At 37.3% G+C, this 27,807-nt stretch overlaps 1 protein-coding gene across 1 annotated transcript in view; it reads left to right on the top strand.

The window, feature by feature from the left end:
• The first annotated feature begins 2,527 nt into the window (after positions 1-2,527).
• Positions 2,528-27,807, top strand: part of LOC121368617 (uncharacterized protein YMR196W-like) — a 33,802-nt gene continuing 8,522 nt past the window's right edge. Inside the window, exons 1-14 of the mRNA XM_041493355.1 lie at positions 2,528-2,780; positions 10,380-10,548; positions 11,436-11,610; positions 12,300-12,472; positions 13,703-13,775; positions 14,339-14,488; positions 15,314-15,516; positions 16,121-16,345; positions 16,770-16,886; positions 18,897-19,048; positions 19,777-19,897; positions 20,231-20,387; positions 22,623-22,828; positions 23,859-24,005. Coding sequence (XP_041349289.1) covers positions 2,653-2,780; positions 10,380-10,548; positions 11,436-11,610; positions 12,300-12,472; positions 13,703-13,775; positions 14,339-14,488; positions 15,314-15,516; positions 16,121-16,345; positions 16,770-16,886; positions 18,897-19,048; positions 19,777-19,897; positions 20,231-20,387; positions 22,623-22,828; positions 23,859-24,005 — 2,196 coding nt within the window. The 5' untranslated portion in view covers positions 2,528-2,652. The remainder of the gene's footprint in view (positions 2,781-10,379; positions 10,549-11,435; positions 11,611-12,299; positions 12,473-13,702; positions 13,776-14,338; positions 14,489-15,313; positions 15,517-16,120; positions 16,346-16,769; positions 16,887-18,896; positions 19,049-19,776; positions 19,898-20,230; positions 20,388-22,622; positions 22,829-23,858; positions 24,006-27,807) is intronic.

The raw sequence follows: 27,807 nt of genomic DNA, 5'->3' as shown, positions 1-27,807 counted from the left end.
CTAACCAACTAACAACTAACCCACTGTCCTGGACAGACAGCCCAGATAGCTGAGGTGTGTGCCCAGGACAGCGTGCTTGAACCTTAATTGGATATAAGCACGAAAATAAATTGAAATGAAATGCTACATTTTGGTTGAGTGTAATCATTTGAAGCCGACGAGAAACGATATATTTGGCAACAGAAGTGTTTTGGAATCTTTGAAATTCCACCCAGAATTAATTCTGAAGTTTTAAAAACATTTTGATTCCTATACAAAGTTTTATATTTATATTGTATTCTGTTGTACGTTTCCCACAGCTCTTTACGCTGTGTTTTACATGATTACACAATTTTGTTTTGTTAATGGAAATTAACATATTGGTGTACACCCCCCCCCCCCTCTAAAAAATAAAAGTGCCCCCTTTTTTCAACAATTTATTTACAATTTTCATTGAAGTGCCCTTTTCAGGTAGTTGCTCTTTGTGCCCTTTGCCCTTGGTCCCCTCCCTAAAATATGTCCTGGGTCCGCCCTTGGTACTTACCTTTGATTGAGATCTAATTAGGGGCACTTTTTTAACAGTACATACGCGTACATATTTTAGTGTTCATTCTGTTTAATATTCTGAATATGTCGCACAAAAGTAGATATCTTTGAAAATGTTTCAAGTGGGAACAGCTCTGTAGCACCATCTGCAAGAAGGGAACACCCCTACCATACCAACCCTCTCCGGCGCCCCAAGGTCATATTCCTTCCGACACCCCTGCTAATAGCCGATCTATAGTTTAGTGCTGGGGGTGGTGGTGGTGGTGGGGGGGGGGGGGTATTTAACATTCATACATTCATGCGTATTAATGGACCACAATACTGTTCATATATTTATGAATCGATTTGATTTGATTTTGACTGCTATTGACAGGAACACCCACGTGTGGGGGGTGGGGTGGGGGTGGGGGGGGGGGGGGGGGGGGGGGGGGGGGGAGCATGCGCACTGAATTTGTTTTAAACTTAGTAGTGCAAAATGGTGATTCAAATGTTAACCTACCAGTAGACATTTCATGCCAGTTATTTAATTCTCTGGTCAGGTCAGGTCATAGGGTTTTACGTGCACATTCAGAACAAGCTGTTGTAGCGCACGTCTGTCGTTGGCACAAGAGCCGGCCCCTTTGTCCAAGACAGGAAAGGGGGGGGGGGGGGGAAGGAGGGACTGGCAGGTGCAAGGGAGCACCAGCAGTCCGATTGAATCGGTAGCAGGCGGGTGGGGGTGGTGGTGGTGCTATGGAATTTTGAGTGGAGCCATTTTAAAGCCAAAGAGAAAATGGTGCGCAGTTTTTGTTGAGTAATTTTGGCGCAATTTTGAACGGTCGGTCGAAAGGTAAATGATTGAGCTAGTATAGGTTTTGAATCGAGTGTAGGTCGTTAGTGAGTCGAGAGTAGCTCGTTACTTATCGACCTTTATTCATTCTCTTGTTGAGCCTGTCCTTTTATATGCCAGTGAGGTTTGGGGTGCCCAGTTCATATCATTAAAATATTTGGAAACTTTCCTGCCAGAGAGTGCTTTTAAAATTCTGTAAATCAACACTACAGGTTAATAGTCGTACCCATAATTGGGCCTCTAGAGCTGAGCTAGGTTTGTACCCACTCCTGTTGTCTGTGGTAAAAAGAATGTTACATTTTTACTCCCATATGCAAACTACGGACAACATTATTTTACAACATGCTTTCTCTGAATGTACAAGCCTTGAAAAGAAAAATATTGGTTGGCTTCACAAATTATATTATTACATGGGTGAGTTGAATCAAAAACGAAGCACTGTCAATTATCCCATTCATCTTATAAATATAATTAAAACTAAGTATTACAATATTTTAAAAGAAAACCTTATAGCTCCAGCCAAAACAGATGGATCCAGTAATAAGATGCGAACGTACAAATTATATAAACACAATATTCAACTAGAGCCATATTTATTACACTGTATACATCCAGAACACCGTAAAGCTTTGACTAAATTACGTCTCAGTGACCACAAATTAAAAATAGAGACTGGGCGCCATACAAAACCCTTCACTCCAGTGGAAGAACGTTTATGTGACCACTGCAATGTAATTGAAGATGAATACCATCATATCATAATATGTAAGAAATATAATAGTCAACGTGTCAAATTATATGCATATCTAACTTTCCATAATTACCTATTTAAAAGTATGAGTATGCAAGAAAAATTTATATATATTATGCAAAACCAAAATCCAGCCTGTGCTGGTGCGGTATGCAAATTTGTTCACGATTATACATGTATTGCCCATAATTAGTCCTTATTTAGTCATTTTGTTTGTTTCTTATTTATGCATCCAGTTCCGTATGTGGAATGTTTATATGCAATAAAGATTTTATCTTTTATCTTTTTTTATCTAAAACTTGGAAGTAGGCTATTGGTTTTTCATTTTTGCAGAGTGACGTTACTCCGTTGTAGATCAACTACGTCATAATTTTATAAGTTGATGCTTTTTGCAATACCACTTGCAAGAAAGCGTTGAAAAACGTAACTTTACATTATTTATCGGAATTGCCCTATTACGCGTTAGCGGAAATTCCCCACCCCTCATGTGTTATGAACTTGTCCAGTGATAAAAATAGAACAGAAAACCTGTCAACAGGAATACGAAATGAGTGCAGAACGCAAGCGACTGAAAGAAGATAAACTTGGCAGTAAACAATGGAAAAAATGGGGACCTTACTTACCAGACAGACAATGGAGCACTGTCAGGGAAGATTATTCGGCAGATGGCAATTGGTGAGACAGCTGACAATAGTTTTTTTACTTTAAAAATATTAGCTACAACTGAAAGCCAAATATATCGGTGAAAGTTAAACAAACCTTGAACTTGAACTTTCATTATGTATGGACATATTCCGAGGCAAACATGCATATTATTGCAAGCAGGACCGAAAAAGATTATTTATAAGACTAATTTCCGGAAGAAATCCTGTCTAATTTTCATAATGAGTAAAAACAATGCAACAAAAATAGGTTCAACGGGCATAACATTTTTAACGCTAGGTTTACCCCCTCCATAGTCCGTCCCACAAGCCAAGGATCACATTTTGTTCATTCTATGTAATTTTACTACAAGTTATTTATTTGCGAGCCAATTGATTTGTAAATTGCACACACAAATTGTATTTATTTGTTATTATCAAAACAATTTTACTTTTCTTCTTAAAGTTATGTCAAACCAAACTAAAATTATTTACATTTTTCTTTTTAATAGAATGATGGGACGGACTATAAATATTACGTAATACTCGTCGACACAGTCTGTCGTTTTCCTAGTAATTTAACCACCATTATTGGGTTTTTAGTTTGTATTTGTGTTTATGGTAGTTTGAATTTATAAACAGAAGTGAGACATTGAAAACATCACAGGGATAAACACATTATAAATACCCCTATTCTGTTAATAATAATAAATAAATAATGTCTGCACAGCTTGCATGACAATCAGTTTATTTGTCCCATAATGCCATATTTAATCACATTAAAGGGACATTCCTGAGTTTGCTGCATTGTAAGATGTTTCCGACTAATAAAATATTTCTACGATTAAACTTGCATATTAAATATATTTTCTTGATTAGAATATCAGTGTTTGTATATTCAATGTGTTTCTGGTCGTCTTAATATTTGTAAGAAGCCCAAGCTGGATTTTGTCTTCAAATAATTTTGTACGTATGAAAAAACTATTTTAGAAATAAGATGAAATTTAACCTAGTACAATATTAGTACTAATATTTTATGTAGAAAAATATCGTTACAATCGTTAAAAAGTCTCTGTTAGTCGATAACATCTTAAAAGTGCAGCAAACTAAGGAATGTCCCTTTAAATGAGAACTTGAACCATCCCACAGCGACTTGTATGCATATTTACCTATCGCTACAAGTCACATATGACATGACAGCCAAATCATGTTCTGGTGGCCTTGAGCGAAATAAAGATTGGGGCCTACCCGGTAATTCACAAAGGTCTCTTTGCCTCTGCTAGACAACAAAGCTGCCTCTTTGCAAGTCTTTTAGCATTGCACTGCGAGGTCGCAAAGTTGCGAGAGTTTAGTGAATTAGGCCCCTGGCCTGGTGCTTATAAAACTTTTAGAGTTTAGACTCGAAACTTTAATAGAGTCTGAGACACTAATGTCATGACAACACCATACAAATTATTTGAGATTGATTCTGGACTAAAAGTTTTATAAGCACAGGCCCTGTTCTGTTCTGTTGTAGGTAGAGAAAACTTAAAGTTTGTTTTGTTTAACGACACCACTAGAGCACATTGATTTTTTTATCATCGGCTATTGGAAGTTGACCAAACATTTGGTAATTTTGACGTATATAGTCTACTTTTAGAGGAAATTTTAACCCATTGCATACTTCCATTAGCGGAAAGTAAGGGATCTTTTATATGCACTATCCCACAGAAAGGACAGCACATACCATGACCTTTGATATATAACAGTTGTGTTGCACTGGCAGGAATGAGAAATAGCCCAATTGGCCCACCGACAGGGATTGATTCCAGACTGACCACACATCAAGTGAATGTTTTACCACTAGGCTATGTCCCACTTGTAAGTAGACAAACCAGGTGGTTTATTATTTATAAAAAAGGAAAAGAAAGGAATATTTGTTTAACAACACCTTAGCACCACAGCTATTTTTCTATTTGAACATTGGTTGATAGAAAGAGGCAACCCACTGCTGCCATATCAGACTCATTGGAACTATGGGGGTGGGAGGGGGCTATGCCCCACTTAATAATGAAAATGTTTGCTTTTTTTTTCTTCTACTCTCTATATAAATAAAGGTAGAGGCTATGACACTCCACCCCTCTCCCAGTATAAATTGTTCTCCACCATCACTACAGATGTTGTTCCTATGGACCTGCAAATAGGCTAGGCCTTTTCTTATCAATAAAGCATCAGGGGATCTTTTCCATAGACCAAATGGTACATGCCACAGCTTTTGTTATACTAGTTTTGGGGGAAAAAACCCTGAGGGCATGGGCTGGGATGGGAAAAAATTGAAGATAATCGATTCTGCAACCCATCGCACTTTGAGCAAGAACTGAGTTATATCTCACCCTTCTTTCAAAGTAGGAGGCTGAATACAGTATTTGAGTAAAGTATGAGGTGGTAAAGCACTCGCTAGATGCACGGTCAGTTTCGGATCGGTCCCCTATGTGGGCTAAATCTTTTTCCAGCCAGTGCACTACAACTGGTATATCAAAGGCCGTGGAATGTACTATCCTGTCTGGGGGATGATGCATATAAAAGATCCCTTGATACTAATGGAAAAATGCAACGGGTTTCCTCTCTAAGACTATATGTAAAAATTACCATAAGTTTGACATACAATAGCTGATGATTAATAAATCAATGTGCTCTAGTGGTGTCATTAAACAAAACAAACTTTAACTAATGTTAAATTATATTAATATGTTTTGAGTAAAGTTGGCAGCCAGCCCTTAATATTCGCACTGCCAATCAACAGTGCTGTCACAATGTGAAAAAGTTGCAAAAGTAATCTACAAAGGCATTTCTGGCATTTACTTTGTTATTAGCTGTCACAAGATGATCTCAATTTCTACTGAGCAAACTGAGGTAAGCATTAAAAATAGATGGCAATGGCAGCAGCAGCAGAAGCTAAAAAAACTGCTGCCTGTTGCCTTCTATTGAACATTAGAAAAAGTCCAGACTCAACATTTCTATAAGGTCTCCAGACTTTAACTACGTGTTTTTAATATTAAAGACTTAACCGGACCAGATCTAAGGAGTTTCTAACTTCTTATTGTCCATTCCACCTTGAAGGTCATTATTAGTAGACCTGACATAAGCCAGTGCCAAATCAAGGTGATGTTTTGTTGTAAACATGCATTCCACATGTTACAGCTTATTTCTTACATTCATGTTGGTAAGAATATCATATGTTATTTTATCATGACATGTTCATAACAATATTGCAATAACACAGCCATACCATCCAATGAAATAAGCATTAATTATTTATTGAAATTGATTGCTTTGAGGTACAAGTTAACCTGAAACTGTCACTGATTGCTCCATAACATAAAGTTAACTGCACTTGTCCATTTCTAAAGATAAAAAAACATTTATTTTACAACTTGTTTACAAATGTATACAATTTGCAAAAAATTGCTTATTAGATACTTTTTGAAATAACTTGTAAGATAAATCATATTTAATGGCCACTCATGTAGCATTCTGTATTTAGGTCATGCATCTGGAAAATTAACATTAGGTCTGCTTGTCATGTCATGACATAGGGTTTTACGTGCACATTCAGAGCAAGCTGTTGTAGTGCACGCCTGTCTTGGGTACAAGAGCCGGCCTCGGCCGGCTCCTCCATCCAGGTCTGGTTGGAAATGCTTGTACTATATAGATTTGATTTTTATTTTAAATTGTGTATTTTAAGTCATTTGATCCACCACGACTGGTATATCAAAGGCCATGTTATGTGCTATCCTGTCTGTTGGATGGTGCATATAAAAGATCCCTTGCTACTAATGAAAAAATGTAGCGAGTTTCTTCTTTAAGACTATTTCAATAATAGCCGATGATAAATAAATCAATGTGCGTTAGTGGTGTCGTTAAACAAAACAAATGTCTTTGATCTAGGTTCAACATTATGAATTAAAAATAACGTTTATTAAATTACAAATATAAAAGTTTATTTTGTTTAAGGACACCACTAGAGCACATTGATTATACAATACATACATGTACCGAGGCTAGCATATACTCTTTATTCATGAAATTGACCTCAAAACATGTTTACATTAGTTGGACCATCATGCAAAAAGGATGCATGGCACAGTTGTATTAGGTTACATTTTTGGTATTGTGACATGGGTATACAAATTATACTTCAAATTACACAAAATCATGAAGGTAAAACACCAAGGTCACTAATACTTAGGGTTTAAGCTGGATGCCAAAAATGAATAGCTATTTTGGCGAATTTGATCAGAAAATCTAAACAAATTCAAGTAATATATCGCTACAAACAGAATTCTTTAAAACAAATAGCTACAACAGGTCTCCAGTAATTGAAAATTTGCGTAACCCAATTATGGGTTATGCAAAATTAATTTCAGGTAACCCATTTTCTATTGGCATAACCCGTTATATATCCATGTAAATGTTTCCATGAATTTTGCGTAAACAAAAAATAGCTTATTTATACAAAGTTAGATTTGAATGAACAACATGCGAACAAAATGATCGTTCTCACAATTTACAGAGGGCTGCTACACATATACAAACAACACGGTTTTCGAATTAACTTTTGGGTTAATTGGTAATACGTATATTTAACTTTAAATTGCATTTGGTGATTCGGCAAATGACAGCTTAAACCCTGAATATTGACAAAAATATTTTTGTATATACAGTGAAACTCCTCTAAACTGGACACCCTTGAGACCAAGTAAAAAGTCCGGTTTTAAGAGGTATCCAGTTTAGATAGGTTGTCTTCTGTACAGATATTTAAAAAGGGACCGTAAAAAAAAAAGTCTTGAAGGAATTCCGGTTTACAGAGGGTCCGGTTCTGAGAGGTTTTGAGTTGATTTTTATAACAAGGTGGTTTTTGTTACTATTGTTATTGTTTTTAATGAATTCAGAAATATATAATATGTTAGCTATACTTTTAGCTAGCAACTGTAGTACAATCCACTGCTACATTTATTTTTCCCAGCTGTGAAGAAAGGATATAGGCCATATGCTATAGTGCAAAGCCATCATTTGTAAGACCACATGTCACATAAAATGTACATGTGTCACTGATATAACAACCTGACATTTTAGAAGTGTAAATAATGTCAAGAATAAATGAACTTGAACAACTCTCTTGTCACATTTATTATAAAATGGTTGCTATAATTTCAAAAGTTTTCACTGCAAATTTTATGTCTGATAAGTAAATTGCCGACATGTGTACCTTGGCTGGTCCAACATTGGCCTTCAGGCTTTCTGCCAGAAAATGATTTGAGGGTATGTAATGACAACAAAACAAAACCCTAAGTGCCCCTACTAGGTGATTATGGGTTTAAATGTTTTGAAATTGGACACTGCATTTCATGTGCTTTTGGGGCAGGATGTAGCTCAGTGGTAAGGCACTCGCTCGATGTGCGGTCTGTGTGGGATCGATCCCTGTCGATGGGCCCATTGGGCTATTTCTTGTTCCAGCCAGTGCACCACGACCGTGGTATGTACTACCCTGTCTGTGGGATGGTACATATAAAAGATCCCTTGCTACTAATTAAAAAGAGTAGCCCATGAAGTAGTGACAGCAGGTTTTCTCTCAATATCTGTGTGGTTCTTAACCATATGTCTGACGCCATATAACTGTAAATAAAATGTGTTGAGTGCATCATAAAATAAAACATTTCTTTCTTTCATGCACTTTGAAACATTTTAAATGGCAGTTCTTTTGCTATCATCTATCTAAAAATTAAACAAATATATCCATTAATTTCCAACATATTAGGGTACATAATTTTACCCTCCATACCCTCTGACAGAGGCTTTAAATACCTACAGATATGGGGAAGGAGGGGGTAATAAAATGCAATTTTTTGCATTACCCAATTGTTGAACAACCCCATATATATACATGTACGCGTATATACAAATTTTATTACTATTCATTATGGAGTTACGTAATGTGTAATGTCAATTCTTTGGATTATGTAATGTCAATTCTTTGGGTCCCTAGTTCGGGACAAGACGTAGCCCAGTGGTAAAATGCCCACTTGGTAAAACGCCCATTTGATGCATGGTCAGTTTGGGATTGATCCCTGTCGGAGCTATTTCTCGTTTCAACCAGTGCACCATGACTGGTATATCAAAAGCCATGATATGTGTTATCCTGTCTGTGGGATGGTGCATATATAAAAGTTCCTTTGCTACTGATGGAAAAATGTAGTGGGTTTCCTCTCTAAGACTATATGTCAAAATTACCAAGTGTTTGACATCCGATGATTAATAAATCAATGTGCTCAAGTGGTGTCATTAAACAAAACAAACTTTTATAACTGAATATTCTGAAAGTTAGCCTACATGTAAGTAATCCAGAATATGAGTCAGCTGAGATTCTAACAGGTCACTGACTGTAATGCATCCAGGGTTTGATTTGTGGAATCAGTCTAGGAGCTCTGAGTTATCACACATGTAAAGACCTTTGTAGCATACAGAATATATTATATACCTGTGTGTCTGTAGTACAATGTACTACTAAGTGTCAAGAGGCAGGGTCACACCACATTTGACCTATTAAAGGCTATGTTATGTGTAGTTTCTGACCTCTTTTCAAAAAGCAAACCTCTGTTCCAACTGGGTTTGCTAAAATATGCTGCAGACATGGATCCAGAATTTTTTGTGGGGGTGGTTGGGGGGAGGGGAGGGGTTGGGGAGTGGTTCATATGCAATTAATTAAATGAAAAATATTTAAGAGTGCCTATTCATTCATTAAAATAAGTAAGAAAAAAAGTTGTCCTGAGCAGGGTGGGTGGGTGTTATTTAAAGCCAAGTATACCAAAAATACTATTCATGGAATTGTCAGTGCTGAATACTGTACTGATACTGAGGTAAAATACCGAAACAGAACCTGAAATTTCAGTACCGATACTGAAACAGAAATTTCAGTATCGCCCAGCTCTAGTAATTCTGACATAGTCTTAGAGAGGAAACCCACTACTTTGTTTACATTAGTAGCAAGGGATCTTTTATATGCACCATCCCACAGACAGGATAGCATATACCACAGCCTTTGATATACCAGTTGTGGTACACTGGTAAGAAAGAAAAAGGTTAGAACTCCTGAGATTCTCTCTACTCTTCAAGCAACATGATGGGGCAGGGCAAGTGACTTGTTTTTTTTCTTGTTCCAACCAGTGCATCACAACTGACCAAATTCACTGTGGTGTGTGCTTTTCTGTCTGTGGATATAAAAGATCCCTAGCTGCTAATGGAAAATGTAGCGGGTTTCCTCTGATGACTACGAGTCAGAATTACGAAATGTCTGACATCCATTAGCCGATGATTGATTAATTAATGTGCTCCAGGCGGTGTCGTGAAACAAAACAAACTTTTACCGTTAACTTTTATAATCTTAGAAAATCTGCTACTTTGTTCCATTAGTAGTAACGGATCTTTTATATGCATCATTCCACAGACAGAATAGCACATACGGCCTTTGATGTACCAGTCGTGGTGCTCTGGTAAGAAGAAGAAAAGGTTAGAGCTCCTGATACCTCTCCTACTCCCCAACCAATATGATAATCAATGTGAACAGTTGTAATTATTTTATATTTGTGTGTTTCAGCTGGAACTATTTCCCTCACGATGACGCACGGTCCCGTGTGTTCCGGTGGGGTGAGGACGGCCTGCTGGGTATCACCGACAAACAGTGCCGGCTGTGTATGGCCCTGTCGCTGTGGAATGGCAGGGATCCCATCCTTAAGGAGAGACTCTTTGGGCTCACAGGACTGGAGGTCTGTACACGGCCATACCTAAGCCTAAATAATGGGGGGAGGGGGAGTCGTGGCAGTTATGGAAACTGAGAGAGAGAGAGAGAGAGAGAGAGGGAGGGAAGGAGGGAGGGGGAGAGAGAGAGAGGGAGGGAGGGAGGGAGAGAGAGAGAGAGAGAGAGAGAGGGAGGGAGGGAGGGAGGGAGGCTGTTTTGTACTGTCCTATGAATGGGAAAGCGCATATAAAAGATACATTGGAGCGTTTTCCCTAAGAATAGCCTGTGACACAGCAGAAAATCTTCTTTCCTCTTCGACCCCTCTCTCTTCTAGAGAGAGAGAGAGTGAGAGTGAGTGAGAGAGTGAGAGTGAGTGAGTGAGTGAGTGAGTGAGTGAGTGAGAGAGTGAGAGTGAGTGAGTGAGAGAGTGAGTGAGTGAGTGAGAGTGAGTGAGTGAGTGAGTGCTGGAAGTCTAAAATGGACACTTTTAAAAAAAAAAATTGTATTTTTCTGCTGCTACCTGCTAGATATGGGCTTTTAACAGGTGTTCTTTAAAACCATATTGTTTGCTATAAACTGACTGTTAAAATCACCATATAACTTGAGCCTTGTAATTTGTTTGAAGAAAAAATTAAAAACTGAACATAAAAAAACAACAATTGGTAAATTTAAATTATATAAATTAGATTTCCTGCATGGTACCAAATGACCGAAGCCATATAACCGTAATTAAAATGTGTTGAGTGCGTTGCTAAATAAAACATTCCTCTCCTGATGCCAAATGTTTTTAATTCAATTGATTCAGATCTATAGAATTTTCCACCCATGCCCTTTAAATGGTCTCTGTTTGCATCAAATGTTTTCTAAACAAATAAAAAGAATGTCTGACTCAGATTGTGATGATATGTTTAACAGGGGAACCATGGAGAAGATGTCAAAGAGTTGTACTACTATCTGGACAGTACGCCTACACATTCCTACATGAGGGCACTGTACAAATACCCACAGAAGGCCTACCCATACGATAACATAGTGGCAGAAAACCGCCGCCGTACAGTGTTCGACCCAGAGTATGAATTGCTGGATACAGGTAATGTACAGTGTTCGAAATAAGCGCTTGTCCGTTTGTCCTGACAAGTGAAAATCTGCTCGGACAAGCAAAATGTACCTCAATGGTTGTCCAGTGGGCAAGTAAAACTTTTCAATGCAGTTTAATTTTGAGCAAGCAAATATAGGGTACTTGTAATAAAACAAAACATTTATTTGGACAAGTGAAAATATTGCTGGACAAGTAGATTTCTCGATGTAAATGTCCGGTGGACAAATGAAAAATTCTGCTTATTTCTTTCGCTGATGTATTCTATGTGCCATCACTGTGCTGAGCAGTCACTTATATAGGAATATCCAAAATGTGTTCTATTATAAGTGGTTGCTTTACACCGGTCAGTATTTACATATTACATGTACAAACTACACAATCTGTTAATATCTTTTTGGTGGCAGATGAGTACACTGATGAGAATAACATGGAGCAATGGACTATTTTTAGAAAGTTTGTAAATGCATGGTCATAGAACTTTATTATGTATTCATTAAATCTTAATTACTACGTAAATAAAGTCCTGAATACAATCATCAAATACTTCTTTACTCAGCAGTCAGTATCTGTAGTGTTAATTTCATTAGATGGTTTACAGAATGCATGCACAACCACTTGCTTGAGATTGTCAGAATACACGGCCACCTGTTCACAGAAGACTGACTTATTTGTTTTAACAGGTGTGTTTGACGAAGGTGATTATTGGGATATTGAGGTGGAGTACTGCAAGAACACTCCGAATGACATTTTGGCTCGATATACAATCTACAACCGAGGCAAGATGCCCGACACTATCCATGTAATGCCAATTCTCTGGTTCAGAAATATCTGGTCCTGGGGTGATGCCTGTGATGTAAGTATTTCTCAGTTATTGCACCATAAAATATCTAGTATAATCAACTGGTAGAAAGGTGATAGAAAGACATAAAAGCGATCACCTGATGTGCAATCAGTCTAGGATCAATCCCTGTCGATGGACCCATTGAGCTTTTTCTCATTCTAGCCAGTGCACCATGACATGTATATCAAAGGTCCTGGTATATACTATCTGGTCTGTGGGATGGTGCACATAAAAGATCCCTTGCTACTAATGAAAAATATAGCAGGTTTGTTTCCTCTCAACAATATGTCTGACACCATATAACCGCAAATAAAATGTGTTGAGCATGCCATTAAATAAAACATTTCCTTCTTAAGACAATATGTCAAAATTACCAAATGTTTAAAAATCAATGTGCTCTTCGTTAAACAAAACAAAGTTTAACGAAAACTGTCATTGGTTAATCAGTGTCAGAATCCAGGCATTAAATGGATGTTACTAACTATTGCTGATGTCATACGATACTTGTGACATAATACATCAGGCATTCTGTTGCGATACAAAAATAAAATACATTGGAAAGCATAACTATAATAATTACTTTTTATCCTATAACTTGCCCATGATATCCATGTCATAAACCCATGTGATAATTTAGTGTATTAACCCGGTTAATAATGGTATGCAGATTTGCAAGATCTCTAGGTAATGTGTTGCTGTGGATCGGTCATTTGTTTACAAGCCAACAAGACCTGTATACCTGAGCGTAACCTTTCAAATATTTAATTAAAATGCATGATGTCAAACTAATTTGTGCTAATCATGATGACATCATATTACCATTGGCGGCAAATTTAGTACTGTGATTTACTAAATTTTTTTATTAAAATGTTATTTTAGAAGTGTTATAGGATAAAAAGAATTCGCTACTTGTGTTTTTTAATATGTAAAATATCAACCTCGTCTAGTTAATTGGTATTTGTCTTGGCAGAGCCTCGACAAATACCGATTAACATAAACTCTGTTGATATTTTTCATATTAAAAAATACTTGTGACAAATCCTCTATATATTATGCTATCAGAATCTTTTTTATTATTATTATGTTAATTGGTTAAGTTGTGGTTTTATTAAGGAATCGTCATTTAAGTTGTATATATTAATAGGTTTTAATTATTTTTTTATGAACTCGGGCAGCTACAGATTGCATTATCCTTCAAAGTTTGAACAGTATTGTATGCTCTTTTTTTCATTTTATTTTCAGGCATACTGTAGCACTAAACCACAGATGTCACAAGAAAAAATAAATAGGGTACTTTGTCGGCACGAGTCACTTGGTGAGTTTTGTTCTTTAACTTTTTTTTATTGCTCCCATCTCCACAGACGGAAACAAAGGAGCACGAAGATTAAAATATGATGAATACATTTGAGGAATGTCGTATGTCAAAACCGATTAAATGAGATCTGACCAATTATTACTAGTCTATAGTTTTCATCTCTGTCCTTCTGTCTGTCCATTCGTCCATCCGTCTGTCTGTCTGTCCGTACATCAGTCCCACATATAGTTTTCCGGGTGTTTTTTTCACAATGTCTTGAGATATTGAGCTGGATTCATATGATGTTTTTTCACTTCTAATTTTTAAAAAAACAATTTTTTTTAATAAATGAATGTGATTTGGGTGTACTAAAACACATTTGTATTGTACTGTCCTGTCTGTCTATCTGTCTGTCCGTCCGTCCGTCCCACATATAGTTTTCCGGATATTTCTTTCACAAATACACGTACCTTAAGATATTGAGCTGGATTCATATGATGTTTTTTCACTTCTAATTAAAAAAAAATAATATTTTGATAAATGAATGTTATTTGTGTGTACTAAAACACATTTCTATTGTCCAGGTGACTACTGTTTGGAGGCGGATGTTGGACCTGGAGGTCACTTTCCCGAGATACTCTTCACAGACAACGAGACAAACTATGAACGACTCTATAACCAGCAGAACAAACACAAATATGTGAAGGATGCATTCCATTATTATATCATGCACCGTAAGTAAGCCTCTGTACAAGGGTTCTGTTGTTTGCCAAATATGAACTGAAGTCGAATTTATCGAACATATTTTATAATTCATTTTCTTCTGTCAAACTTGCTTTAAGCTGCCACCTATAGGAATAGTAAAACAATTTTTATCACTTACCAGTGGCCATTTTTATTAGTTACATTTTGTCTCTTAACAGTGTATTGGGGGGGCGGGACATAGCTCAGTGGTACAGCTCTTGCCTGATGCACAATCGATCTAGGATCGATTCCCATCGGTGGGCTCAGTTGGGCTATTTCTCATTACAGCCAGTGCTCCACAACTGGTTTAACAAAGACCGTGGTATGTACTATCTTGTCTGTGGGATGGTGCACATAAAAGATCCCTTGCTGCTAATTGAAAAGAGTAGCCCATGAAGTTACGACAGCTGTTTTCCTCTCTCATATCTGTGTGGACTGTAACCATATGTCTGATGCCATATAACCGTAAATAAAACGTGTTGAGTACGTCGTTAAGCAATGTATTGAAACAGTGTGATATGCCGACAGCCTATGCTTTCTTACCCTGATGAGTAAACACCTGCATGTGAGGAAAAAAAAGAAAAAGGAGCATTTAACCATAATGGTATCTAGCACACATAATCAAACTTCTGCTGTCCAGTTATGGGCCCATTAATCCTATTGCTTTAATTGTTGTAGCACTAATTGTCATGGTCATGGGGTACTGGTCAGCGACTGGGATGGCCTAATATACTGCCAGATAAATGCCTTGTCTTAACGAGATTTGCATGCTTGGCAATCGATTCTTTCTTCATTATTGTTAACTGTATTTGCAGGTAAGAAAAATGCTGTAAATAACCACAAAGTGGGCACCAAGTGCGGCGCATACTACGTGATCCGGGTGGATGGGCACGACTCGGTGACACTCAACTTGAGGCTGTACAGCAGAGAGGACCCACCACCAGTTGTGTTTGGTCCTGACGCTTACGACAGAATCTTTCGCCTGCGCAGATACGAGTGTGATCAGTATTACATGGAGGTAAGTCACAGGCGTTATTATGAGGGGAGTCATCAGTAGATATAATACAAATTCAAAATTCAGTGTAGAAATGCTGATAGTGTCACACAGTTAGTAGAGTTGGTGCTGAAGGATTCATGTCAGTCAACTGATGGGATGTGATGGTGATAACCATTTTTAAAAATAAGTGCTGTGTTTTCCATGTCCATATTATATATTCAAAAGGTCACCTTTTTTTTTAAAACACTGTACAAGGTGCTAAGACTATTTCTAACTTTTTACCAAGTTTGAAGCAAAAATAAAGTGTACATCTCTTTAAATTATTAGCATTAAGCAAGGTGATATGTTGGCAACCATTATGAAAAAAGTGTTATGTTGGTCACATCCATAATATAAAATTTTATTGGTCAGCATAGGACAAAATGTCTGTTTTTAAATTCCTACCAAATTGGAATCAAGAAAAAGTTATATATATATATTGGGTGAAAATGGCCGCTATGGACAATATTGGTCCTGCCCATATTATCAAAATGTAGCATTTTATTACTCTGCGTAGTGCCAACTGTTATTTCCTGACCTTTTGCCAAGTTTTAAGCAACAAAAGCTTGTATATGACTATTTCCAGGTGATTCCCAATTTAAATCCTGTAGAGAGGAATGTGGCACGACAGGCATACGCTGGTTTGCTGTGGAGCAAACAGTTCTACCACTATGTGATCAAGGAGTGGTTAGAGGGGGACAAGGGCCACCCCACCCCTCCGTCCAGCAGACTGGCAGGGAGGAACCACGATTGGCTGCACCTGTTTAATCGTGACATCATATCTGTGCCAGACAAGTGGGAGTATCCGTGGGTAATGTCCTTTTCTTTTATCCACATTTCATTTCATTTCAATTTATTTCTGTGCTTAAATTAATTTAAGGTTCAAGCATGCTGTCCTGGTCACACACCTCAGCTATCTGTCTAGGACAGTGGGTTAGTGGTTAGTGGTTAGTGAGAGACAAGAGGGTGTAGTGGTCTTACACCTACACATTGAGTCGTTAAAACTCACTCTGTAGTATCCACAAACAACATGTACCTACAGTAAACAGACGTCGTCATGTCAACGTCTGTTATCTTGTCAGCCCAGGGTATCTCTAGGTTGAGAAATTGTCGCATTGCATAATTGCACGAACAACTATTATGTTTATCCTGATTTACTATTATCTCAAATATTTAGTTTGGTTCCTTCAACAACGCGATGACAAATTTAAACTGTATTTCTGCCTATCTTTCAGTATGCGTCGTGGGACCTGGCGTTCCACTGTATCGCCTACGCCAATGTGGATATCCAGTTTGCTAAAGACCAGCTGCTGCTCTTCCTTCGTGAGTGGTACATGCACCCCAATGGACAGGTTAGCCTAATATATAGTTACACAGACACCCTCACATATGCACAGGTATTCATGTGAATACACACACAGGTATTCATGTGAATACACACACACACACACAAAAACACACACACACATAAACACACACACACACATAAACACACACACACACATAAACACACACACACGCACGTGTATTGCAGATTAAAAGCAATTTATCAAATATGATTTTTATATTTTTTATTGTTTATAACCTGTCATTAGTTGACAGAATTTTTTTTTTAACAAAAGATAATGAAATGGTTCATTCAAATACTTATTTTAATTAGGCTTTAAGTTTTAATGAATGCTAAGGACAGTCACGTAACTCCACCAGGAAGGAATATTTGTGATCTTTTTATTTTCTCAAAAATAAAATATTTACTTAGTTTTATATTTATAGACTGTATCTCAAAGCATTACTTATTGAATGCAATTCTTATAGACTTCATTTTATTTCAATACGGATTTCAATGTCGCTGAAGGGTTTTCAGAAACATTATCAACAACTGTATACTGTAAAATCATTTATTTTCGCGGGTACTTAATTTTCGGGCAGTTCGCGCAAAAACATTTAGCGCGAAATTTACAACCCCGTGAAAAATTAATCTATTCTAATTTGATCACCAAATTGTTACTAGACGACCTGATTATAGAAATGTACAATTCCCAAATGTTCAAAAGAAAAACAGATATGGACCCAGATATATATGGTGTGTAACAAAATAAACAAAACAAAATCTTTTTCAATTAATTTATTACAAAACAAACAATGCATGTAATACAGTGATTGAGGAACAACATACATGGGAAAAGGAATTAAACACTGCTTACTAGTAGGTATTTAAAGTTTTTACGTAAGAATGAAGTTGGTGAAACTTGCCGATCTATTGTTAGTCTCTTTATGTCAATCAACAAGAATGCCGGCTTTGCGAAAACCATTCATGATCAGATTCTTTTTCTTTGACACAATCTCACACACTTCAATTAGCCACTGTGCATGAATTGGTTTAACAATGCTGGTTTTTATGTCAACATTCACACTTTTAACACTGTCTTCATTTTCAGACTCTTCCTCGTTTTCATACAATTTTTTTCCAACTTCACTTGCGTATCACACATGAAAGCACCGTTTCAATTCATCTTTGAAAATTCTGTTGACGGTTAAATCCAATGGCTGAAGCTGATCCGTACAACAAGCAGGAATGTACACAATCGAAATGTTTTTTGTTTGTTAACAGTTCGCGTATTTTCTCCGTTCTGTGAGCTTTGTAAACGTAAAAAAGACACAAGGCTTTTTGATCACGTGGCAGGCCATGTTCTTTTCGGGTCGAGGTCACATACGGGTCAATGACGTTCTCAATAAACTGAAGCATGCTCGATTCGTTACTCCAATGTGTTTCTGTGTGAGTAACGTCCCAATCGTCAGGAAAGTTTATATTTGGATGGCACCGGTCTGTTTTCCCCGCATAGATTACATGTGGTGGTAACATCTTTCCACTCTTAGTGATTGCTAGCAAAGCCGTAATTTGACGTTTGTCGTCGATGCCCGATATCGTCACCTGTTTTGCACCTCGTTATTCCACTGTCCAATCGCCCCCGGGAATGAGTGAAACTCCAGTCTGGTCCCAGTTGATTATCAACTTGTCAGGAATAGAATCTTTACTCACGGCATCAGACACGCGTTTAAGAAACACTTTCTTAATCTCCTCGAAATCACAAGGGAGTTTTTTCACGTCTTTTGTCCCTTTACGTTTAACAAACCCCATCCGACGCAGCAACGATCTAGCCCAAGGAACAGTTAACTCTACATCACCTCCGAATTCTTTTAACATGGATTTGTGTCTTTTCCGTTTTTTGGTTTAATCAGGGAAGTGCAAAAATTACACCCCTCGAAAATAAATGATTTTGCAGTAGTTACGTGGGTTTACTACTATTTTGTTTTTGGGAATGTGTTATTTCTCGATATAAATATACTTTTTTGGGGGTTAGATTCCAGCTTATGAGTTTGCCTTTGACGATGTAAATCCACCTGTCCATGCATATGCAGCACTTCGAGTTTATAAAGCGTCTGGACCAAAAGGGCACAGGGATACGACTTTCCTCGCTCGATGTTTCCACAAGCTGGTTCTCAACTTCACATGGTCTGTAGTTTTTTACATTTTTATATTATTGTACATTGTGTTGTACAACTGATACCCACAATATGTGAGAGGAAATATTTGTTATGTATTCTGTTTTAACAGTTTTAGAATTTAAAGATATACATTAGTGCTAAAAAATAATAACATTGAATAGCAAGTGAAATTCATTAACAGTGAATCTGTTTTTGTTTTTTTTAATGAATGACTGTCAAACTCCAGAACAAACAGTATTTTTTGTGATTTACTTTAAGAGTGAAGGTTGTAGTATTTATATCCATGGTGTGTATGTTGATTGCTCGTTCCAGCCAGTACACCACGACTGGTATATCAAAGGCTGTGGTATGTGCTGTCCTGTCTGAGATGATGCATATAAAAAGATCCCTTGCAGCTAATCGAAAAGAGTAGCCCATGAAGTGGAGGCATTGGGTTTCCTCTATCAGTGGTCCTTAACCATATGTCCACCGCCATATAATAAAATTTGTTGAGTGTGTCGTTAAAACAAATTGTGTTTCCTGTATGTTGATTGAAATGCTGCGTGTAGCAGTTTTAGCCACATATATGTTATTATTGTTGTGTATGATTTGATTTGGTGGTATACCCCCAGAAGGTTTTAGGACCTTTTCTGAACACTTATATAAAAAATCATCTTGAAAATCTCTTCAAGAGATATGTTTTATTTGAAGTGTTTGTTGTGGGGGTTTTTAACGCTTGTGTTGTATTTCTACAAGGTGGGTGAATCGTAAAGATCCGGATGGGAAGAATATCTTCACTGGTGGTTTTCTTGGTCTTGACAACATTGGAGTGTTTGACCGGTCAAAACCTTTACCATCAGGTGGGAAACTTTTACAGGTGAGATATTGTCTCAGAGAATTACTACACTATTCTGATATTTGCCTAAATATTGAATGGCCATTATAATAACAATTATAAAGCTACCATAGACAGGACAGTTGTAGTTTCCGATTCCAAAGGAATATCAGGTGCATATAAAAGATCCCTTGCTACTCATGTTAAAATGTTGTGGGTTTCCACTCTAAGATTATATGTCAGAATTACCAAATGTTTGACATCCAATAGTAAATAATGAATGAATCCTTGTGCTATAGTGGTGTCGTTAAACAACAACAACAACAATAAAAATAAACCTGTCAAAGTAACCTTCCTTTCTTTTTCCCCCTGCAGGCCGATGCCACTGGGTGGATGGCGTTCTTCAGTGTGATAATGTTACAGATCTCACTCATCCTGTCAAGGCGAGACCCAATCTACGATGACATGTCAAGCAAGTTCTTCGAGCACTTCATTTCAATTGTCGACACGATGAACAGACTAGCTGGTGAAGGTAAGATTTTAGTCAGATACACAGCACTTCATTTTAGTTGCCGGTGTAATGAGCAGACTAGCTGAGGAAGGTAAGATTTTAGTCAAATACACAGCACTTCATTTTAGTTTGCTGGTGTAATGAGCAGACTAGCTGGGGAAGTAAGATCTTGGTCAAATACACATCACTTCATTTCAGTTGCCGGTATAATAAACAGACTAGCCGGGGAAAGTAAGATCTTGGTCAAATACACAGACTAGCCGGGGAAAGTAAGATCTTGGTCAAATACACAGCACTTCATTTCAGTTGCCGGTGTAATGAGCAGACTAGCCAGGGAAAGTAAAATCTTGGTCAAATACACATGGATGGATACATATGGATGGATTTCATAAATAAGTTCCATTGATTTGTATATAGAAGATCTGTAAAACTTAATGCATGGGTCATGTGGATTTATAGACATGTACAGTGTAAACACATATACAAAGTTCAGATGGCTTCTAAATGGCATATTTTGTTTTTCTAAACTGACTGATGGGTTCCACTATAACCACTCAGATCCATTACATTCTGCTCCATTCTTATACATTCTGCTCCATTCATTTATGTTGAGGCGGGACATAGCCCAGTGGTAAAGCGTTTGCTTGATGGGTGGTCGGTTTGGGATCGATCCCCGTCAGTGGGCTCATTGAGCTATTTCTCATCCCAGTCAGGGCACCATGACTGGTATATCAAAGGCCCGTGGTATGTGCTATCTTGTCTGTGGGATGGTGCATATAAAAGATCCCTTGCTACTAATGGAAAAATGTAGTGGGTTTCTTCTCTTTGACTGTCAAAATGACCATTTGTTTGACATCCAATAGCCAATGATTAATATATATATACTAGTATATAGACACAGACACACAGTGGACTCTGCCAAAACCGGCATTTGTCTAAACCGGATTTCTCTGTAAACCGGCACAGCTTCATGGTCCCGTCCAGCGACCATTAATTTATTATGACTTAACTTTTGCCTAATCCGGCATCTGTCTATTCTGGATATCGGATGCCAAATCAAGAACAAAGAGGCCAGTTTTGGTGTGATTAACTCTGTCCACACCAGCATCCAAACGGCGTCGGTTTGATGCCTGCCCAAACAAAACTGTTAATTAACTGTCAGTAAACCGGAATTCCCTTAAAACCGGACATTTTACATGGTCCCGCGATTTGCGTATCTTTTAACATTAAAATTTACCCCTCTAAACTGCACCGGATGAAATTATCCAGTCCCATTGTGTTCCTTTAATGCAAATTTTACCTCAGAAAACCGGACGGTCACACCGATGTCAGTCATTACTGCATTCCTTATACTTTGAATACAGCTGATGTCATTGCATACGCATTGCTAATTACAGTGTCACCGTAGTGTAGTTGACAAATACCAATTAAGGGATTAATTAACAGATTTGATGTTTAAATAACTGGAGGAAACACATGTACTCCCTTTATTCTCAGCTCAATTGGTACAAAGTTAGATTAACTTACGAATTTGATTGAGCTCCTTTTCATAGCCTACATGTACGTCTCACGATTAACGCAATGAACGGCAAAGCCACTAGGAATTTAATTAATTTTTCCATTTGTTTGAACCCTTTTTTGTTGTTGTTTTTGTTTTTTTATCTTTGCAAAGTTTATTTAACAAAATGAAGAGTAACAAAGAGTAAAATTAATTGGCTTGGTTTGGTGGAAAATTTGTCAACACTTTTTCATTTTAGTATTTACTTTGGACAGGTCGGAATATCCAGCGAAACGCCGCCACGTTGAATTATCGTTTGATGATAAACTTAAAATAATTCGAAAGTTCAAAAGTGTACCTGGTTTTTTGGCAGTTTTATTAGTTACTATGTCAGTAAAGAACGTTTACCTCAATACTGAAACCTCTGTAAACTGGATACCCCTTAAAACCGCGGACTTTTTCCTTGGTCCCATGGCTGTCCGGTTTTGAGGGGTTTTACTGTGTAGATATATATATGTATGTGTATATATATATATATATATTTATAAAAATGTATTTTATTTTTGGGGGGTAGGTTGATTTAAATGGATTGTATTCTTAAACATAACCATGTTAATAAAAAAAATCCCATACAAAGCACCCGTCAGGAATCATATATTAGACTTGCTATCGCTCGGGCAATACAACAATCCTGACACTCGTTTTGTAAAATCAGTATGACACACAAACTTCTATATATAATCTCTATTTATTTGCAGGCTTGTGGGATGAGGTAGATGGGTTCTACTATGATAATCTGCTACTGGACGATGGATCGTCAATTCCATTGAAGATTCGCTCCTGGGTCGGTATGATACCCATGTTTCTGTGTTTCGTCATCAGCGAGTCTGAGCTGAAGCAACACCCGGGTTTCCAGAAACGAATGAAACTCTTTCTCAAACACCGAGAGGAACTCAAGTCCAGGGTGAGAATTCCATTCTTTGACACAGTTGTGTTTGTTTTGGGAAGTAGTGTGTTTTTGATATGATAATTCACCTTGGAGGTTAGGTTTTGAACAGATATGCAACCCCACCCTCCCAACCCTCCAGACACACACACATTCATGCACTCACAGTCATGTACATGTAGTTCATTATGCATACATACACAGACGTGTACACATAGGTTTGATTTTTTTTATCCCACTGCCCCCTTTCCTTTCTCTCCTTTGAATTCCATCTCATTTCTTCCCGATCTGGCAACTCCTCCTATCTTTCAACTTCTTTTGCTGTCCACCTCCACATCCCAGTCCTTGTCTCCCCAAGTTCCAGCCAATGCTCCACAACTGGTGTAACAAAGGCTGTGGTATGTACTATCCTGTCTGTGGGATGGTCACTGGTGCATATAAAAGATCCCTTGCTGCTAATCGAAAAGAGTATCCCATGAAGTGGCGATAGCGGGTTTCCTCTCTCAATACCTGTGTGGTCCTTAACCATATGTCCGATGCCATATAACCGTAAATAAAATGTGTTGAGTGTGTCGTTAAATAAAACATTTCCTTCCTTCCTTGTCTCCCCAACCACGGTAGGTGCTGGTCTCTTGTGGTTATATGTGTACACATAGTTCATAGTGCAGTACCCATATCAGAGTGGTAACAACATTCTGGCATAATTAACTATGTAATTCTTGCGTCGTTAAATAAAACATTTCTTTGTTTCTTTTTTTATACAGATGAACTAAGATTTTGTTTGTGGCAGGTATGTTTGTAACTGGCTCCTTCTTACAGATGAGCTAGTGCACCATGAGTGGTATATCAAAGGCCGTGGTATGTGCTCTCCTGTCTGTGGGATGGTGCATATAAAAGATCCCTTGCTACTAATGAAAAAAGTAGTGGGTTTCCTCTCTATGATTGTATCAAAATGACCATATATTTGAAATCTAATAGCTGATGATTAATAAATCAATGTGCTAGTGGTGTCATTGAGCGAAATGAAACTTTTTTTTCTTTCTTACAGATTTCGTTCATGCGACAAGGCGAGGGTTCCGACGAAGAGCGCATGATGCTGAGTATCTGCACGGCCGACAAGCTGCGGCGAATGTTGCGCTACATTCTTGACGAGGAAGAGTTCCTCTCACCCTACGGAATCCGCTCTCTGTCCAAGGTTTGTGGTGTTCTCGTCAGTCGAGCAGTGTGTGGCTTCTGACCCGTGTTAATGTAGTGCTATCCCAGATTTAATGTTAACAGCCAGGATTAAAGGAATACTTGTGCATGGCTTTTGGACTGGTATGCACATTCAATGATATGTAATGCACATTATTGCTTAGTATCAACAAGAATATTATTATATACTGAATTAATAAAATGGTTAAATGTGATGGCTATTATATATAACAGGCGCAGCCGTTTTGTATCGTCCCAGTGAATATGCCCTCTGGCGAGCCGGTTGTTACGCAATACTTAATGCTTCACGTCAGGAATTAGTCTAAGAACTGAAGAAACAAACATACTTGATTTTTATGGATGATCAAACAGGCTTTCATTGCAATATTCTGTAATAATATCCATCCTGCTAAGCCAGCAATAAGTATATATTATTTTTCAATACAAAATAAACCACTATTGTTAAAGTGTCGAAATAACTATCATGTTTTGTCCATGCATTAACCTATGTACTGAAATGATAAACAGTGGAGCCGGTACTGGCATGAAAAATCCCCCATTGCCTCAGGTGGGATACGAACCCAGTACCTACGAGCCTGAAGTCTGATGGCATAACAACTACAACACCGAGGCCGGTTTTCTGTAAAACTCTTGATTATGTAGACTTTCCCATCTAAAATCATTGAACTGACAAATTATGTAGTCCCAAAGAAAAGAAAATTATTACTTGGGTATCGTGAGTGTGCAGCCATTTTGCATTGTGTCACTCAGAGGGAAATTCAAAGTATGCTTGGATGTTTACGTTAAGAGATTAAATAAGACATTCATTTCATTTATGGATTCATAAATTACAATAAGGTATGTATTGAAGCTTCTATGTAAATTTATGTAAGTTGATATGCAAAGTTGATCATTACAACGTTGAAAGACACGTGTTGACAGGTGATAGAAAAACACGTTGATCGAGGCTGGCAAAAGTATACTTTTAGTGCATTAATTCAGAGGGTTTTTTTCAATAAAAGTGCTAGCGACCAGTTTTATACATATATTCACAATCAAGATGTGTTGTTTTAACAACTGTTTTGTGAATTAAATTAACGTTGTTTGTTTGTTTACAAACATACCCCAACACTTGTTTCAAGACATAATGTAACATCATTAACGTGTGCAGACTTTTGTGCCACGCAGACTGAGTGTACTATTGGCAAACGTGTTGTATCGTATTTACCGGGGCTACAATCAGCCAGACCGAGCGGAAAAACTTCCACTAGACTGGAATATATGCTTCACGGTAAACCAAATACTTCACGAACGTTAGTGAAACATTTGCTGGCTGAACTTGGGACTGGTTTACTGCTTAGTCTATTGCGCCTGCACAGACGGGACAGGGTTTTTTTTTTTCAGGAGTAAGTTCAGCCAGCGGTTTGTCGCTAACGCTCGACTTGGAAGACTGATTTTTACGCTACACATTAAACCGAATGACCACTTCGGGAACCAGTCAAAATATGTTTGCAAACGTTTAGTAAAAAACGTCTGGCTGAACGTTGCAATGTTACTTTATTTCCGCTGTGTCATGCGCATACTTCACATTGCAGACGATGTTAGACTGTCAAAGCAGTGACACAAATAAATGTTTACGTTTTGTTGACACTAAGCCCCGTTGAATAAAACAGTGCACTCGATTGTTGGACAATTATGCTTTATGTAGTTGTTATAATTGTAACCTTTACTCTGATTTTTCGCTACTAATATGAAGGCCTACTTTGATTTAACAACAAATAGCGATGCCAGTCAATTTTCGGACCCTTGTTTTGGTTTCGTACAAAGTAAATAAAACGGACCGAACGGTAATTTTTTTTATATGATATATTTGACAAAAGGTCCTTTTAATTTTTTTATCTTTTAAAACTTAAAAAATTAATATTTTGTCAAGAATTATGAAAAATTAAAAAGTAAACAGCGTTGTCTGCCTGTTATGTTAATTTTATTTCCGCTGTGTCATGCACATACTTCACATTGCAGACGATGTTAGACTGTCAAAGCAGTGACACAAATAAATGTTTACGTTTTGTTGACACTAAACCCCGTTGAATAAAACAGTGCACTCAGTTATGCTTTATGTAGTTGTTATAATTGTAACCTTTACTCTGATTTTTTGCTACTAATATGAAGGCCTACTTTGATTTAACAACAAATAGCGACGCCAGTCAATTTTCGGACCCTTGTTTTGGTTTCGTACAAAGTAAATAAAACGGACCGAACGGTAAAAAAATTTATATGATATATTTGACAAAAGGTCCTTTTAATTTTTTCATCTTTTAAAACTAAAAAAATTAATATTTTGTCAAGAATTATGAAAAATTAAAAAGTAAACAGCGTTGTCTGCCTGTTATGTTAATTTGTCACAACTTGTGTTATTTAAATTGTTAATTAGGCCTACATATTGTATTCTGAAATGGATATGAAACAGAATTTACAAAAACATGAAACAGAAAATAGCTTTTTTTGAAACGGAAAACCACTGGGTCTAAACACCCATAATGCACCATAGCCACGGTTCAACAATGTATAAGCCGTCACCCCCCTGCAATTCAGTGGTCCCTGGAATGCACGTGCTATTAACAGTCAATGGAGTTCAGTGACCTAATTGATACTCGCTTAATGCTGGTAATTTACATATATTTATGATTACATGTATGCCCAATGACGCTGAGATTCAGATACCTAGTAATAATGGTTCAGTTACTGTTTTAATGTTTACTTTTAATCTGTTTTCAGTTCACAAAGTATATTTTATTTTTAACAAGGAAAAATCCGTCTTGAGAAAAAAAATCCAATATAGTCCACAGCAAAAAAACTATTCTGCAGAGAACGAAAAACTCTGCGGCAATCTCCACGGCATTGCCGATTGGCACGGGTAATTGCAGGGGTTGCCCTTGAACCATGTCTTCAGGCTTGAAACCACCAATCACTTTTTCATGCAATTCTAAGTTATTGATAAGTCAGAATAAAATCTAATATATTAAAAACTATGTCAATGCTATTTTTGTCACACATTGATGAAGTCAAAAGTATTACTTTTGCAATGACAAGACCAACATCGTTTGTGTTTATCTCCAATGATAAGTCTTCACTTTAGGCTGTCTTTCTCACAAGGGCAGGATGTAGCCAAGTGGTAAAGCGCTCGCTTGATGTGCAGTCAATCTGGAATTGATCCCCATGAGTGGGCCCATTGGGCTCCTTCTTGTCACAGCCAGTGCACGACGACTGGTATATCAAAGACCGTGGTATATGCTATCCTGTCTGTGGGATGGTGCATATAAAAGATTCCTTGCTACTAATGAAAAAATGTAACGGGTTTCCTGTCTATGACTGTGTCAAAATGACCACATGTTTGACATCCAATAGCCGATGATTAATAAATGAATGTGCTCTAGTGTTGTCGTTAAACAAAACACCTTTTTTTTCTTTTTCTCACAGATTATAATTTCTGAAGTAGTGATGTTCCAATGACTAATTATAACTGAAAATGGCTTGGAATGGCTCTACTAACGATCTGATGATTGTAAAAGTTCATAATCAATTGTCACTGAAGATATTAATGGAAATTTTTCCAACAGTTTAAATCATGGAATTGATGTAAATGTGCCAGGGTTTGTCTTTGTTTTCATGTGAACATCATGAAAATAGATAATGAGACATTATTAATAGTAAAATTAGTGAAATATACAACTATCGCTCTGAAAGAATCAGAGTTTTGTTTGTCCTACATGTATGTTCATGGAAATCTACTTTTATGTCAT

This window comes from Gigantopelta aegis, chromosome 3, assembly GCF_016097555.1.
Source record: "Gigantopelta aegis isolate Gae_Host chromosome 3, Gae_host_genome, whole genome shotgun sequence".
Classification (NCBI taxonomy): Eukaryota; Metazoa; Mollusca; class Gastropoda; order Neomphalida; family Peltospiridae; genus Gigantopelta; species Gigantopelta aegis.
This window is presented reverse-complemented; position numbering and strand designations above follow the sequence as displayed.